Here is a 16,401-nt window from a genome sequence, read left to right as displayed (position 1 = left end):
ATCTCCATGCCACAGCCTGGTTCGGCCATTTGTGCCGCAGCCTGGATCTATTCACCCCCTTTGCCCGCCTCAGTTTCTATATTCACAGTTACCAGAGAAAGCCGCCCTATTTAGGTTAGTGAGGAAGGCGGAGCATTTCTTACTCCCTATTTCCTTCAGGGTTTGGTTATATATTTAGCCAATTTTTCACTCGACCATACCTTCGGGTGTATTGCGAAGCATCTGGAGGCTCCAAGTATAGGTTTTTCTGTTTCTGGTTGAAGATCTTGTTGAGTTTTGGGGGAGATTTATCGGTATCACTTCCTACTCCGCCATTACTCTGACGTCATCCTCGGATGATAAATTTTTATTTAATTTATTACATAACCTAATGTAAACAAATAAATTCCCTGAGAAATAAAAGGATAAAAAAAAGGAGAGGCTTGCTGACTTCAATTCTTTTTTTTTTTTTTTACTAAATGTATTGATTTTAGAGAGAGAAGAAAGTAGAGAGAGAAACATCCATTTGCTGTTCTACTTATTCTGTGCATTCACTGGTTGACTTCTATATGTGGGGGTTTTTTTGTATTTTTCTGAAGCTGAAAACGGGGAGAGACAGTCAGACAGACTCCCGCATGCGCCTGACCGGGATCCACCCGGCACGCCCACCAGAGGTGACGCTCTGCCCACCAGGGGGCGATGCTCTGCCCATCCGGGGCATCACTCTGCTGTGACCAGAGCCACTCTAGTGTCTGGGGCAGAGGCCAAGGAGCCATCCCCAGTGCCCGGGCCATGTTTGCTCCAATGGAGCCTTGGCTGCGGGAGGGGAAGAGAGAGACAGAGAGGAATAGGGGGGGTGGAGAAGCAAATGGGCGCTTCTCCTATGTGCCCTGGCTGGGAATCGAACCCGGGTCCCCCGTGCGCCAGGCCGACGCTCTACCACTGAGCCAACTGGCCAGGGCTGTTTTGATTTGGGATTGAACCTACAGCCTTGGTGTATTGAGACAATGTTCTCATCAACTGAGCTAGCCTTACCAGGTGTAGTAAATTCTTGATAAATCAAGAACTTGATGAACAAGGTGTAGTAAAAACCACAGAGTAATATATGTGATAAATGTCAAATATGCTAAATTTAAGAATTCATGGCAGAAGCAATTATAAGTAGTAACATAACGCCCAGAGTGACCCTTTAAAACAGATCAGTTCAGTCTGACCAGTGGTGGCACAGAGGATAAAACATCAATCTGTAATGCTGAGGTCAGCAGTTTGAAACCTCGGGCTTCCCAATCAAGACACATACGAGAAGTAACTACTATGAGGTAATGGTTCCCACTCTTCCCCCCCCCATTTCTTTCTCTATCCTTTCTCAAAAATCAGTAAATAAAATATTTAAAAAAAATAGATCAGCTCACACAACTACTCTGCTTAGAAATGGTGATATCATTCTTCATTTCTCTCAGAATAAAAGCTTTCTCAAAAGCAACATGATAGAGTCCCTTCATTTATTATTCAGACCTTATCTTCTACTCTACCTCTCTTGCCCCCTAAACTCTGCCCACATTGGCCTAATTGCTGTCACATAAGTATTATGGGAACATTTACTTCTCTTTTTTTATTTTTTAAAATAATTTTACAGAAAGAGTGGGATAGAGCAAGAAGTAAAAATTTATAGTTGCCTCGTTTTAATTGTTCATTGATTTCTCATCATATGTGCTTTGAAACCTAGGGTTTTGAACCAGCAGCCTCAGGCTCCTGGTTGACACTTTATACACTGCACCACCACAGACCAAGCAGGAACACTTACTTCTTGCCTTAGCCTATCTGTTCTATGTCCATGAATACTCTCCTACATATCCGCATAGCTCATTCTCTTGCCTAAATTTTTGCCCAAGAGTCATTTTCACAATAAAATCATTTCAAACTATCTCATAATAGCACCTAACACTCCCACCCTCAGCATTACTCATTAACCTCCTCTGCTTCATTTTCTGCACATCACTGTCAAGAATTATGAAAAACATAAGATTCTGACCTGACTCACAAGCTAATAAATAAGCGTGCATGATTTCATAGTGCTGATAGAAGAAGGCAGTTTATTACAATAGCTGTAGCCAAGTACATTTTTTTCCAGCTCTGTTGAGATATACAGTAGTTGACATATAACACTGTGTGAGTTTAGAGTATATGTGATGGTCTGATGTATGCATACAGTGAAATTATTTCCCACAATAAGGTTAGCTGGGATAATTCCTTGAGCCCCCATTTCTACAGAGTTGAAGTGAAGGGGCCCTGAAGATAACTGAAGAGGCAGTGGGTTGAGTTACAGGAGAAAACCTGGGTCTAGGGAACCTGGATTCATGAGAGTGAGCATTAAACATACTACCTTTCTCCGGCAGGCAGTATTTTCTTTGTATTACTGAACAGTGCCTACCTTTCTCTGAAGGGAGCCACTTGGTCTCTAATCCGAGGCTATACGCTTCTTGAAAAAAAATAGTGTCTCTGTTTATCAAGTGTACAAAACCCTGAGAGCCTATGCAGACTTATCTCCAATGGGCACTCCTCAGTTCTAACAGCCAAACACCTTTTGTCTCCTTCATAGTCTTCCTTCACTGGACTGTAAATTCAAAACATTCATATTCGAAGTTAATTCTTCCTATTTTACTTATTGATAAAACAATGGCTGGTACATAAAGAAATTTCATTGAAGATATATTGAATGAATAAATAAATAAATGGCAAAATGTGCAAGATCTAATCACAATGTCAGAAGGTAGGCAGATGATTATTAAAGTGAATAAATTAATAGCATGCACTGCTTTACAACAGTAAAATATAATATTGAAATTTAAAAAAAATATTCAATTCTTTGGAAAAATATTTCAGCTAAGTATTAAAAAATATATAGAACAAGTAGGTTAAAGATTATTTCAATGTTGTAAATAAAGACACACAAACACAATTTGTATAGAAAAATCATAAAGGAAAATGCACCCAAAGTTTCAGAATGTTTAAATAGACTAAGTATATATTATATTTATTCTCTTTCCTTTACTTTTTATTATACAAATTTTCTGTAATTTGTATGTATTATATATTTTAATTATCAGGAAAACAACCATCTTTATTTGTAAATATTTATTACAACATTTAAAAATATTTCAAAAAAAAAAAAGGGCAAGGTGCCTAGAACTACAGAACTGCTTTTAATCACTTCCACCAAGTGCAGGAATCCTCTCCACACCCTTAGAAGCAAGAGATTCTGGTGGGACTCATGGTGGATAGCTGACGGTCAATATTCTTCAGAAAATGGGTAATAAGGGTGATCAGCAGCACTGAAAAAGAAAGAGAGATATTCCTTTGCTAACTCAGTCCCAGGCTGTCAAAGGACTGTGAATGCAGTCAGGATGGGCCAAAAACTCTTCAGGTTACAACCACACCCTTCTTTCCACCTCAACATGCACACATGCAGCTCCTGGTGTATGTGCCCGATTCCCACATTTGCGTGCAGTAGATCACAGTTAGCCACAGGATGTAAGTGTTACAGCTAAAAGGTGGTGGTTATTTTGGCCCATGTGTCCCTGGATCATCAGAATGTTAGTAGTAAAGATTCTGCTGCTCTTTTCAACAAATTCATCTAATAATTCAGGCTCCCTCCATTAAAGAACTTCTACTCTCTTGAGGAGATGAGATGTTTGCCTACATGAACATACCTGCCAACTGTAATTACTGCTTTCAGAAACTAAGTTGGTATACGCTGCTGGAGTCACTAGGCTCAATTAATTTCACGATCCACTTATACTTCAGTTTGGTCAAATTACGTAACTGAAGAAATGGAGTTTCTGATAAGGATAAAATGCCAGTGGAGAGATACATTTGGAAGACATGGATGGTGACTTGGGAAAGGAATGTGCAGTTAAGGAAAAATGCCACTGGCCCCTCCAGGAGGAGGTGGAAGTGGGTCCACATTATGACTTTACCACACTTGCCTTCATGGGCCCCTCCTCCATAAAAAATATTAACATTACATTTTACAACTGTGTTAAGACACAAATGAATAGAGTTCAGGCTGGATTCATTATTACATGGCCATTATCAATATAACCATGTTTTTTTTTCCTGAAATGTTAAAAAGGGCAAAATGTCCTAAGGGCTAGTCCTAAGCAATGCTGTATCGCAAGGAACTGTTTTCAAGGACAAGAACAAAGCAGTTATTATGAGTAGTGGTCTGATCACCACTAGACTGAAAATTAAAAACATTGTTTAGAATTAACTTCAATTCCTTCCTTCTCTGGATGTAATTATTGTTCTGCTTCCCTTCCTCATAAACACCCATTGCCTTTGTCTCCCATTCCGAATGTTACTTGGGCTTTTGCCTATACTACTGATTACCAAAACCTACTCTTACTGATCTCAATAGATGATTGTTGCTTCTTACTTTGAAGGGCATTTATTTTTGATTACCACCTCAAAAAGTACAGTGGGCCATAGGAACAGTGCCTTCTGTGTCAAGTGGGTAAGTCACAGCTGGGTGAAGGTATACCAGGCACAGAATTGAGAGCATAATAGCTAGGAATTCATCATGGCAAAAACTTTGGCCATTTACCTATAGTCTCTCCTGGGCCCCATTCACACATCTGTTGGGTAAGAAACTGATCCTAGAATAAACTTCTTTTCTCATGTCTCCAGAAAGCTCTTGTTTTTCTACACCAGAAATAAGCCCTGTTTCCTTGATTTGAAAAAGCCAAGTACCCCTGCTAATCTGCCTGCTACAGAAAACAGTCTGGGAAAACAACCAAAAAATCACTTACAATGCAAGTTTAAAATATCGGTAATTTTTGTTGAGGCCGTCAATGGCTTTCATGTCTTCTGGAGTCAATTCAAAGTCAAAAACCTGAAATGAAAGAAAGAGTCACATTAAACTCTCCCCAAGGCAGCTAGCCTCCACCTGGGAACTGAGGACTTTCTGGCTGGACAGAGACAGGAGGGCACGGGGGAGCGTCCCTGTCATCACTTCCGGGTGTACCAGCCTGAAAACTCTCCTGTGTTCTCCACTCCTCCTTTCCTATTCCCTCTCCTTCTCAGCTCCACACAAAAGAAAGATGTTTATAATACATTGATCCAAAATTTTTCTGGGTGAATTGTTTGCAACAAATAAAAAAAAAAAAAACTCTTTAAAAAAATAAAAAAAACAAAGAGATAGTTGAACAATCCAGACAAAATACCTGCTGACTGTTCCAAACTTTACTCTGGTTTCCCCCTCACCCACACACCCCCTAAAATTTGACGTGACCTGGAACATAAGCAAGTTTGGAAGGAAGAGCAACCCATGTGAAGGCCTCTCCAAGAAGCCGTTGACCTCTCAAAAGCATTCGCTGATCAACTATTCAACCACCCACATGCCTGCTCACTCCCTCCCTATCATGTTTACTCCACTATGAAAAAATCTTTCTGATTCATCAACGAGATATTTATAGATTAAACATTCAGGAAGTTCTCCCTTTTGAATAAAGTCTCTCTTGCTTAAGTCCAGATTAATTTTTATTTCATGATACAAATTTACTCTCTCCTAATAAAAAGTTAATTAGTAGCAAAGCAGACTTGTCTTTGATAAAAAATATTAAAGAGGGAGCACATTACCTCATCCAGGGTAGAATTCCACAGAAAACTCAGTACCTCTATCTATCTAGATCTATCTAATTATCTATCTATCATCTATTGCTCCATCTTTTATTCATCTTGAAAATATATTCCAGAAGTAACTCGGTTGTCAGGCAGATATATGTTAATGTGTTGAATTGAAGTAAAAAAAATAATAATAATAATAAATTACAATAAAATGGGATTTTTTCTGATTGGTTTAACAATGAGATTTGGATTTGACTATTAGATATTTCCATAAATTGAATGAATGAAACCTACAGCTTTAAGATTTTGGAGTAAACACATGATAAATAATGTGCTTTAAATGTTATTTCTTACAAATATTATACTCATGATGAAACTGTTAGCTGTTATTTCAAAATGGGATAGAGTTCACATAGTTTCTCATGAGGTTCACAACAAAATAATTGAAGATCACTGATTGATCTAAAAACTAGAAGATACATAAGGAAGAATTTAGGGGAAATTTTTATTCATTCATTTGTCAGTTTATAAACTTATATGTAGCTTCCTACCTGCCAGGAGTTTGCTAGGGCAAAGATGGTAAAAGATGACTGAGAGGGAGTCATGGCATTTAGGATGTCACTGTCTAGAGAACACACTGACATAGAAACAAGTTTAGTTTAACAAGGAGCAAACTCCCTAACACAGCCATGCCAAGTACAATGGTGAGCCACAACTCTGCTGGGGTCCCAGTGGTTCAGCAAAGCAGCTAATCCTATTCGGGTTTGATACTGAAATACAAATAGGAGTTCATTATGTAGAGAAGATGGAAGAAAAGAACCACGTTTAGGTGTCTTAACATGTCTTACTGCATGTTAAGACACCTAAAATTGATGAATAAACAGAGATAAAATATACTCAGTGTCACACAACCAGGAAGCAGCAAATCCAGGCTTAGGGGCCATAAAACCGAGGACTGTGAGGCCAGTGCTCTCTCTCCCATTCTTTCAAGCTGCCCTCACAGCACAGGGAGAAATGTATGGGAATAAATGAACATGGGTACATGCTGGAAGGTGACAGACATGGCCCCCAGTACAGTACCCACTCCTCACTCTGGAGAGACAGTATCTAGCCTGTACCTGGAAGTTCTCTTTGATTCTCTTCTCATTGAAGCTCTTGGCCAGAACCACCACTCCCCGCTGCACTTGGTAGCGCAGGGCCACCTGACCTGCACTTCTATTGTGTTTCTTGGCAATGGCATTCAAGGTTGGGTCCTCCAGGAGAACAGGGCTAGCCTTGTCCACCCTGTGAACAAGATCAGAAAATGGAGATTTGAAGGATGTAGAACTAGAACTCGAGAGAGTGCTGTCCGTCTGTCCTGTATTTTCCAGATAATTAAAGAAAAACATTTGCTCTACAATATATCCATTTGTCAACATGTACACCTAAGATTTATGCATGACAAGCTGTATAAATTCTATCATAAAATCACTTTTAAAAATATTTTTCGGTGGGATTTGAAGTTGATGGATGCATGCGTGAAATAAGAATGAAAGAACATCGATGACTGGAAGTTCACTGAGGGCACTTGCTACACTATTGTGTTTGCTTTATTTATGTTTGAAGTTTTCCATAATAAAAAGTTAGAGCTTGCCTGATGTTGGTGGCACAGTGGATGGAGCATAGACTTGGGACACTGAGGTCCCAGGTTGGGAACCCTCAAATAGCCAGCTTGAGCATAGGCTCACAGGATTGAGCATGAGATCATCAACCTGATCCCATGGTCTCTGGTTTGAGCCCAAAGGCCAGTAGCTTGAGCCCAGCCCAAGGTTGTTGAATTGGGCAACAGGTCACTGGTTTGGCTGGAGCGACCCCACTCACACTCACCGTTGCTGAGGAATATGTGAGAGGCAATCAATAAACAACCAAAGTGGTGCAACTATGAGATGATGCTTCTCATTGCTTTCCCTTCCTGTCTGTGTCTCTGTCTCTCTCTCAAGCACAAACTTAAAAAAAATGTAAAACCTAATTTAAAATTTTTTTTTTATCACGAATAGAGTTGCTGACATAGGTTAACTCCGATATTCTCCTTACCAGTTTGGGTCTCTTTGGGTCCCCAGGGCACTGTAGGCAACAAGAACAATGTCCTTCGACTTGCAGAATTCCAGGAGTTTGCTCTGGTTGAGGTATGGGTGACATTCCACCTGTGAATTGCCGAGACAAGGAGGTATCAGAATACATGAGCCCCAAGTAAATTTGAAAAGCCTTTGAAGGGATACCCAACATATGCACCATATTTTCCAGATTGGTCATTTTTTCATTCACCTTCTGAAATATCTTCAAATGCTATTTGTCTTCAGAAATGATAAAATAATTTTCTTGTTATTTTTTTGTTAGTGTTTAAAATAATTAAAAACTGTTATACACATGTTGTGACCTGTATATGTGGTTTTCTACATTAAAAAAAAAAAACTCTTTAGAAAAATGGCTGATTTCAAGACTAGGTAAAAAAAAAAACCTAGAAATTGAGCCAAAACATTTTACATTTTAGAAAACTAAGAAGACAGGAACGACACTGAGGGATGTCATCTGAAGAGGAATCATATCATTGGTGATAACTCATCATTAAAAGAAAGTAACTACCTTTGTGGAAATTCATGAATTCACAATTACATATAAGTGATCCTCTACTCTTTAGATGTAACCTCCAATTTACAAGAAAAACAAAAGACAGTATTGTGTTCAGTTGTATCTCAGGAATCAATCAGTAAAGCCAAATGTGAGGAAACATTTAAAGAAAAAAAGTCTGGTTTCTCTCCCAAATGAATTCAGAGAGAGAGGAGGAGAAAGGAGTGAGAAATATATTTTAACATATTATGAGTTATTTTCTACAAATAGATTCTTAAAAGTAAATAACTAAGGTGAAGAGTATAAACATTTGAATGGTTTCTTGCATAATTTTCAAACAGTTTTACAAAAGGGATATACAACTGTACAACATCATAGTGCTTGAGCATTAGCAACATTGTTTTTTAAAAAAGCATATATATTTTTTTAATTATGCTTTATCCACTTCCTCATTTTGTACTGCTCTGCTTTCTCCCTGGCCTTCCCCCTTACCATTCTGAACCTGATCCTGAGGGGTTTCCCAGGAACTCCAAGTCATGAAATCCCACACCCTTTTTATCCCTAGGTCCATTGACTGCTCCCAGCAGGATTCACCCATGGCTCTCACACACCTTTTCAAGTGTCTTCTTTGGCTTTCCTGACACCACATGCTTCTCACTATTTTCCTCCCTTTCTGCCAACTTCTACTCAATCCCCTAACCAGAGCCTTAAATGTTGACTTTCCAACCCTTTCCCATTCATTCCTTGAACTTCCCTAGGAAAGGGAATCCATTTCAATGAGGTTAATTGCCACCCATAAAGCAAGGGTTCCCAAACATGTACCTCTAGCACTGACTGCCTGTCTGAGCTTCAGACCAACACTACTACCTGCCACCTTAGCCTCTCCACCTCAATATCTCCTGGGAAGCTCAAACCCATCTATGAATGACTGCAGGCAGGATCTTTCCACTCCACCCAACCTGTTCCTTCTCTGAAATTTCCAATTGCAATAAAAGGAACTATCATCTATGCAGCTGACATCAAGAAAAAGGATGTGAAGAGCAGAAAGCAAAGAAGTTTCCATGGGCACAGGCTCACCTGGTTGCAGACGGGCTTGTACTTGAGCCCTGGCTTGTTCAGGATCATCTCCAGCAGCTTGTGATTGAAATTGGACACCCCGATGGACTTGGTTAAACCTGCATCCTTACACTTCTCCAGGGCCTGGGGAGAAAGGACATGTGTGGCAAACCTTTAGTGAAGTTTAGCTTTTCCACTTGACAGTGAACTTTTCAAAAACTGGAAATCTATCTTAACATACATTATAATTTGGCTGAGCCAAACAGTTTTATCACTTGGGTATATTATTTTCTACAGTACTTTATTGCTATGTACACATAGCTCATGTCCTTGAACCTGTGACAGGCATACCTAGGGCAATAAATATACATTAAGATCATTTTAAATTCTGCTCAGCTCCCTGCCCCCATCCATGGTGCATATTTTGCTATTAGGCACTTAATAGTTCCCTAACAAATGGTGTCATAGGAAAGGGCAAAGAGAAACTAGATTTTCTACTGGTCAAAGGTTTTTCTGCTTCTTCTTTCTTAGAATGGTGAAACAAGTAAATAGCATAGGGTGTAAAAGGGCAGGCTTCACTCTCCTCCTGCTAAGGGGACAGCAGCTTCCTTCTCTCTGGTGTGTTTATCTGTCTTGGGATAGAGCTCTTTTCCTTTCCTCTAGGGTTTGCTTCTGATGATGCCCTTTTAGAGCTCACAAACTCAACCTGATCAGTGGGGCAAAAAATCCCCTTCTTAGAGCCACAGAATAGACCTTAGAAGTGATCCCATTCTACTGCCTGGCTTTACAGAATAGAACACAGGTACAGGGGAGTTCAGTGACCTGTCTGATGGCAGACAGCAAATGGGGCCACAACCAATTTCTTCTGACCCCTGAGCATTGATGTCCACCTTGTCACAGTGCCTTTGGGTGGCAGTAGCAGTACTTACCTCCCATGTGTCACGCGGGTCCACAGTCTCTAAAATAATCTTCCCACTGGCATCCTTTGGATGAAGCTCCTCTCCAGGCTATAATACAAAGGGGAGAGAGGATGAAGAAAAGGGATATTTTGAAAGAATGGTCTTTATGGTGACTAAGTAGCTGGGTAATACAATCTTCAGAGGCTGTTATTACTAAGCAGAGAGAGCGAGAGAGAGAAGTGTAAGAGAAGATATTGGGTGAAAGGAAGATCAGAATCACCTGAGAGACTATAGCAAAGTACCTTTGCCTCAACCACATCCACCCTCTTACCCACACACTCCCCCAAAAAAACTTCACTAAGAATGAGTATCCCGATAGTCAGAATTGATTTTGTTTCCAAGGACAGGCTGGTTTGGATGATGGGACTTTCCCTTACTAGTAAGAATGTATTTTAGTTCCAATTTATAATAACCCAATTCAGAGACAGTGAGAACACCAGATGTGCTCAGCAAATGTCCACTGCAATGGGAGGATAAACTATCAATGCCCAGAGGAGCCCAGTTGTGCAATATGGTCGACCCCAAGAAGCTTCCCTCTTGACTAGGTGGAAAGGTTCATATACAAGAGACCCTGTCCTCAAAGATTTGTGGATTTCCCATTGTGTCTCAACTATTTTTTGTAACTCAAGTTTCTTGAGGACCCTCATCACTAAGGCATTACAGACAGAAGCAAATCACCTAGACATGAGAAACTGAACGCTTTGTTCTGAACGCAGTGTTCTGAATGCTTTGAAGTGGAGGCAATGAGCTCATTGAATTTCCATCTTTCTGAAGACTATAGGATAAGAACAAAATGGCTTGATAGTAAGGTGACACAACTGTCAAGGAGAGTCATAAATCTATTAGCAGTTCTATTCAACACACTCACATCTACCTCTCTCACAAAGAACTCAAAAAATCTGGCTGGAGGGAGATAATAAAAGTGCAACAGCAGCTGTGAATATTCTTGAGCATAACAAGGAAAACAAAAGCTGACCTTCATAGCTATTGGCAGATGAATTATGAAGAGATCTACATAGTCCATTTGAAGTTTCTTCAGTGATCTTTCCAGGGCCTGTCGAACCAATTCTGGTCGAAAAAAAGTAGGCCAAAGCTGCAGTAACAAAAGAAACAAAAAAAAAATGACTTATGATTCACACATTTGGGAACAAAATTAACATCCCAGTTAAGAGACAGTGCTGGTCTAAGAAAAGGAACTTCTGGGGATAAATTTATGTTATTTAATATAAATGAGGCTCTTAGTATAAATGAGAACACCGAGATCTATTTGAGTGATTGTAAGAAAACTCTGAAGAAAACTTCACTGGGCCGGGAATAGCAACCTAACTGTTTCTGGGATTAGAAAACCCATGTCTAAAAGGAGAGTCAATGAATGTCAGGCAAGGGGAAGTAGAATCTACTGCCCTACATAATAAATGCCTGGAAACAGGGCTGCTGAATGATCCACATTCTGGAAACAAGTCATCATTGATGGGGACACACACAGGACCATTCAGCAATCTCTATGTTGGAAGCAAGGTTTCCCACAGAGGAAATTGTTACAAACTTCAGTAAATCAGTGGTGATTTGGAAACAATATTTCTTAGTTTGGATCCTCTCTTGGGATAATATGTCAACCTCACTTGGATATGTCCTGAGAGAATTTTCTGGAGAATGAAAGGTGTGGACCCACATTACAGTGGCTCCGTCAATTCACACAGCAGGGAAGAAAGGCAAGTACCTTTATTTGTGCATGCGTCACAGGTGATTGCTGGCCTGTGTTTGGAAAGACTGAGCAACAATATCCCACCCTTAACACATTCTAGAACAGAGCAATCTTTTTCTGCTTTCTGTTTTTATATATTAGGCATTTACAATGTTTTCAAGTAAATAAATAATTCAAACCGAGACCAAAATTTGTTTGTTTTTTTCTCAAAATAACGCATCTGCTCTGACGGTGACTTCTCGTCACTCGCCCGCAGCACCTTGGTGGTGTAGAATATGTCCTCTCTCTTCACTGTGCCATCCGCAATCTTCTCTCGGATAGCCTTGCCGACCTCCTCCTCGTTTTCATAGACGTATGCTGCGTCGATGTGACGGAAACCTACATCAATTGCCACTTTGGTGGCCTCAGTAACCTTGCTCTTAGGAACCTGTAATATATGAATAAGGAGGGTTGGCAGTTGGCCTGACTCAAAGAGAAGCAATTTATTTTCTTTAGAGCAGTGGTCCCCAAACCCAGGGCTGCAGACCAGTACCGGTCCGTGGGCCATTTGGTACTGGTCCACAGAGAAAGAATAAATAACTTACATTATTTCTGTTTTATTTATATTTAAATCTGAACGATGTTTTATTTTTTAAAAATGACCAGATTCTGTCTGTTACATTTGTCTAAAACTCACTCTTGACGCATGTCTCATAAGTTCGACAATTATATTTAAAATTACCAGTTTTTACACTGGTGGCATAATTTTATTTTGTGCATTTATCCATCCCACCCTAAAAGCCAGTCCGTGAAAATATTTTCTGACATTAAACAGTCCGTGGCCCAGAAAAGGTTGGGGAACACTGCTTTAGAGCATGCTCACCTGCTGTTTCTACATATATCCTGTTCCCCTGTTTGATGGGGCAAGACTTCATAACAAACCTGTAGTCTGGGGAATGGATTAAACTTAAATATAACCTTTAATCGAAAATGAATTAGTGAAAATGGTTTCTCCATGCAACCTGAACAATCAAACCATTCAATGAAGAATTTGTTCAATAGTCCCAGGAATAGAATAGCACCCAGCACACCCTCTCATCCTCACTCTCAGTTTGCCACTTGGGGGATTTATGTTGCCTATTTACTCCATTTTAGGATCTTCCAGATTAAGAAACCTGGTTCACCTTGGGGAAAAACTTCTTCATGTGACACAGGAAGGATTCTGCATAACACAACGCTATGGCTGCTCCCTAATTCTTCAGAGTTCATGTGCTAGGTGACCCTGAGTTTGAAAGGGATGGCTATATGAACAGTGGTCATTAATCCTGCTTTTCAGAAGAAGAGTGGCCTCTATAAAATGGTGGTAGGGAGGAGCATGTCTAGAGTTCAGGAAAGTCCTGTTCCTGCCAACACTCACAGTAAATAGTAGTTGATGAGTCAGGGGAGTTGCAATTAGAAAAAAAACTCTGATGGAAATGTAAAAGAAGCCTCTTTTTCACTTTTCACCTTTTGTACTCTACTAAGTGGATGTGTATGTTACTCTTATTCCTGTGAGGGGGTTGTGAGATGTTTTGTTCTATTCTCTGTCTTTAACAAGATTAGTAAATGTTGACTGTAATAATAATAAGACATAACCAGTGCTTAAGCTCTAACAGTGGATACATGGATAATTATGTTATTGAAAATCAACTGGCCCTGTCTGACATCTATTAGCTATTGATATTTTATGTCATAGCTCTACCTATATGGAATGGATTGGTCTCCCTCTGTCACTTATTGGCAATCTCACCTATGCAACCCCAAAATTGCCCCTCCCTAACCTTGAGCAGAATTTGATACTTTAAGTATATTGCAGTCAATCATGGGTATGCATGAATAATAAATCTGATAAGGAGCATGATTCTGTCCACATTGTTATTTATGCTTCCTCAAGTTTCCTTTATAAATGCCTAACCCTTGAGGGCCTGGACAGGTTGCTCAGTAGATGAAGCATCAACTATGTACACCATAGGCTGCAGGTTCGACCATTGATCAAGGGCACATGCGAGAAGCAATCAGTGAGTATACAACTAAATGGAACAACCATGTAAAACAACAAGTTGATGCTTCTCTCTCTCACCCTTCTCCCTCTTTCTCAAATCAATGGAAAAATTTAAATGAATAAATTAATTAATTAGTTAAATGCCTAACCCTTGGAATAATAGTGGCTTCTTATATAACACAGATTTTAATGACAAATTCTCTGTCAAATATTTTCAGCCCCACTACCTCACAAAAAGAATCATGTTAGCTGTCCTCTCCTCCTGTGCCCACTGCTCATCAGTTCTCAGATAGAGCAGAATAATGCTGAACAAGGAGAAGATGTGTCCAAGGAGAGAATTCAAGCTTAGATTCTAAACAGGGAGAAATAAGATAAATCATGGTACTTATCTGGGCTAGCTGTCGTGGAATTGAAGAAAATAATGCATGTAAAAGACTTGAAATACATGGTAAGCACTTTATGTACATTAAGTAACCAAAAAGTAACAGTAAAAATGGTAATAATAGAGATAGTGCACCCACAGAATTATCACCTCTGACTTCTTAGAGTCAACAGTTCATCATTCTATTTATTTATTGTTTTGTAATTTTTTTTGACAGAGAGAGAGAGTCAGAGAGAGGGACAAATAGGGACAGACAAACAAGAAGGGAGAGAGATGAGAAGTATCAGTGCTTCATTGCAGCTCCTTAGGGGGCTACAGCAGAGCGTGTGACCCCTTGCTCAAGCCAGCGACATTGAGCTTTAAGCCAGCAACTTTTGGGCAGAGCAAGTGACTCCTTGCTCAAGCCAGTGACCTTTGGGCTGAAGCCAGTGACCATGAAGCTATGATCTCATGCTCAATCCAGTGACCCCTTTCTCAGGCCAGAGACCTCTGGATTTCGAATCTGGACTCTCTGTGTCCCAGTATGACGCACTATCCACTACACAACTGCCTGGTCTGGCTCATCATTTCATTTAGTACAAAATTAGAAGGAGTAAAATGAAAGCCACATGAATCCTTCCAAATCACTCAGTGTATACCAGCCCTTCTAGGGCTGTTTGCATTCAACCCTCTGGTCCCCTGAGTTTGACTTACACCTTCCGAAGCAATAGTGCCAAATCCAAGCACTGGCATGAAGTGTCCATCATTCAGTTTCACAAAATGACTATGTTTGTGGTCCATCACTGTTCACAGTCTTGGTGAAGCTGACTCTGTCTTTCCGTTCTTTTCTGGACTGCAACCAAAATAGAAGACAAGACTCCAGCATTTTTTATTTATACCAATCACAAGCAAGGCGGTGCTGGGATGGCAGCTGTCCAGGGTTACGTAATGAAATGAACGATACACTGACTTCCTTGTTCTTCTTTCAGCTCCCCACAAGCACAGCGCACACAGCTCCCAGGAACAGTGTACAGACATGTCATACATTCTACAGGAGCTAGCATGTTCTCTCTAGCATTGCTCAACCTGGTTTCCTAAGTTAAAAAAATAATAAATAAATAATTATGTCAAGTTGTCCATGATAATCACAACAGATTTACTCCACAAGACACAAAATAGTCATTAGGTTAGTCATTTTTAAACACTAATTCTACTATAGGACTTGAGTGGTTTTTCACCCTTCATGTGGTCAAAATACCATTAAAAATTAAGATATTATTCAGAAGTTCCTGAACAGAGCTCCATGCCTGGTCTCAAGCTCACATATAACAAAATTCCCTAGCAACCCACAACATTTAGTTTCATTATCTTTTTTTTCCTGAATCAAGACTTCATTCCACCCTCTGATTGTGTATCTTGTTTCTTTGAATTGTTTTGACAAGAAAAATATATTCTGAGATCAGGATGAATTTCTCCCTTTCTTTCAGCTATGCCTCCTCCTGAAACAGCCTACTCAAGTTTCCCCTCCTTCCCGTCAGCCTTATGAATTCTGACTCAACCTAAAAGTCCGTGCTCCTGTCCACATCTTATATGATCTCGCTGGAGGGGTAATCAATCTTGTGTGCGCTCACATGGTGACAGCATCAATTAATGCAGTTCAAAAGACATATAAGTGAAATTGTACTCTCAACTAATCAGGAATTTCTACTAGATAGTAAAACCCCTAAATGTTGCTTTGTTTAATGTTACCATTAGGCCATGTTTCCCCATCCTCTATTTATTTGTGCAGTTGGTGTGTTGCAACCAACAGCAAATGGAACATTAGAATTCATCTTATTTTCAACCCATGCCTCTGGCTGGTCTTGGTCAGAATTTTGTTTCCATTATTCCATGCATTTAGTATTTATCAAACTATAAATTTGGTGAGTATGATTTTTATATTTTCATTGTAAAATTAGGGCTAAATCTTGTGTCAGATCTTAAGAAAATTCTCACATTTGATACTAATGGCCTTGAATACATCATTCCACAGGTTATAAATTTGTCTAACACCCCCTGCAATAATTACCTGTATTTTGCACTAAATGTC

General features: G+C 39.7%; 1 protein-coding gene across 1 annotated transcript; it reads right to left on the bottom strand.

Moving 5' to 3' along the window:
• Positions 1-2,052: 2,052 nt before the first annotated feature.
• On the bottom strand, positions 2,053-15,183 carry LOC136337684 (aldo-keto reductase family 1 member C15-like). The gene is made up of 9 exons (XM_066279297.1): positions 15,027-15,183; positions 12,191-12,358; positions 11,203-11,319; positions 10,197-10,274; positions 9,289-9,411; positions 7,678-7,787; positions 6,723-6,888; positions 4,788-4,870; positions 2,053-3,311 (listed from the first exon to the last, which is right to left on the bottom strand). Exons 1-9 carry the CDS (start codon positions 15,111-15,113, stop codon positions 3,269-3,271), a joined length of 975 nt encoding a protein of 324 aa, XP_066135394.1. The 5' UTR covers positions 15,114-15,183; the 3' UTR covers positions 2,053-3,268.
• Between the last annotated feature and the right edge of the window lie 1,218 nt (positions 15,184-16,401).

This window comes from Saccopteryx bilineata, chromosome 5 (assembly GCF_036850765.1).
Source record: "Saccopteryx bilineata isolate mSacBil1 chromosome 5, mSacBil1_pri_phased_curated, whole genome shotgun sequence".
NCBI lineage: Eukaryota > Metazoa > Chordata > Mammalia > Chiroptera > Emballonuridae > Saccopteryx > Saccopteryx bilineata.
Note: the sequence above shows the minus strand (reverse complement) of the source record. Positions and strands in the feature narration are given on the sequence as shown.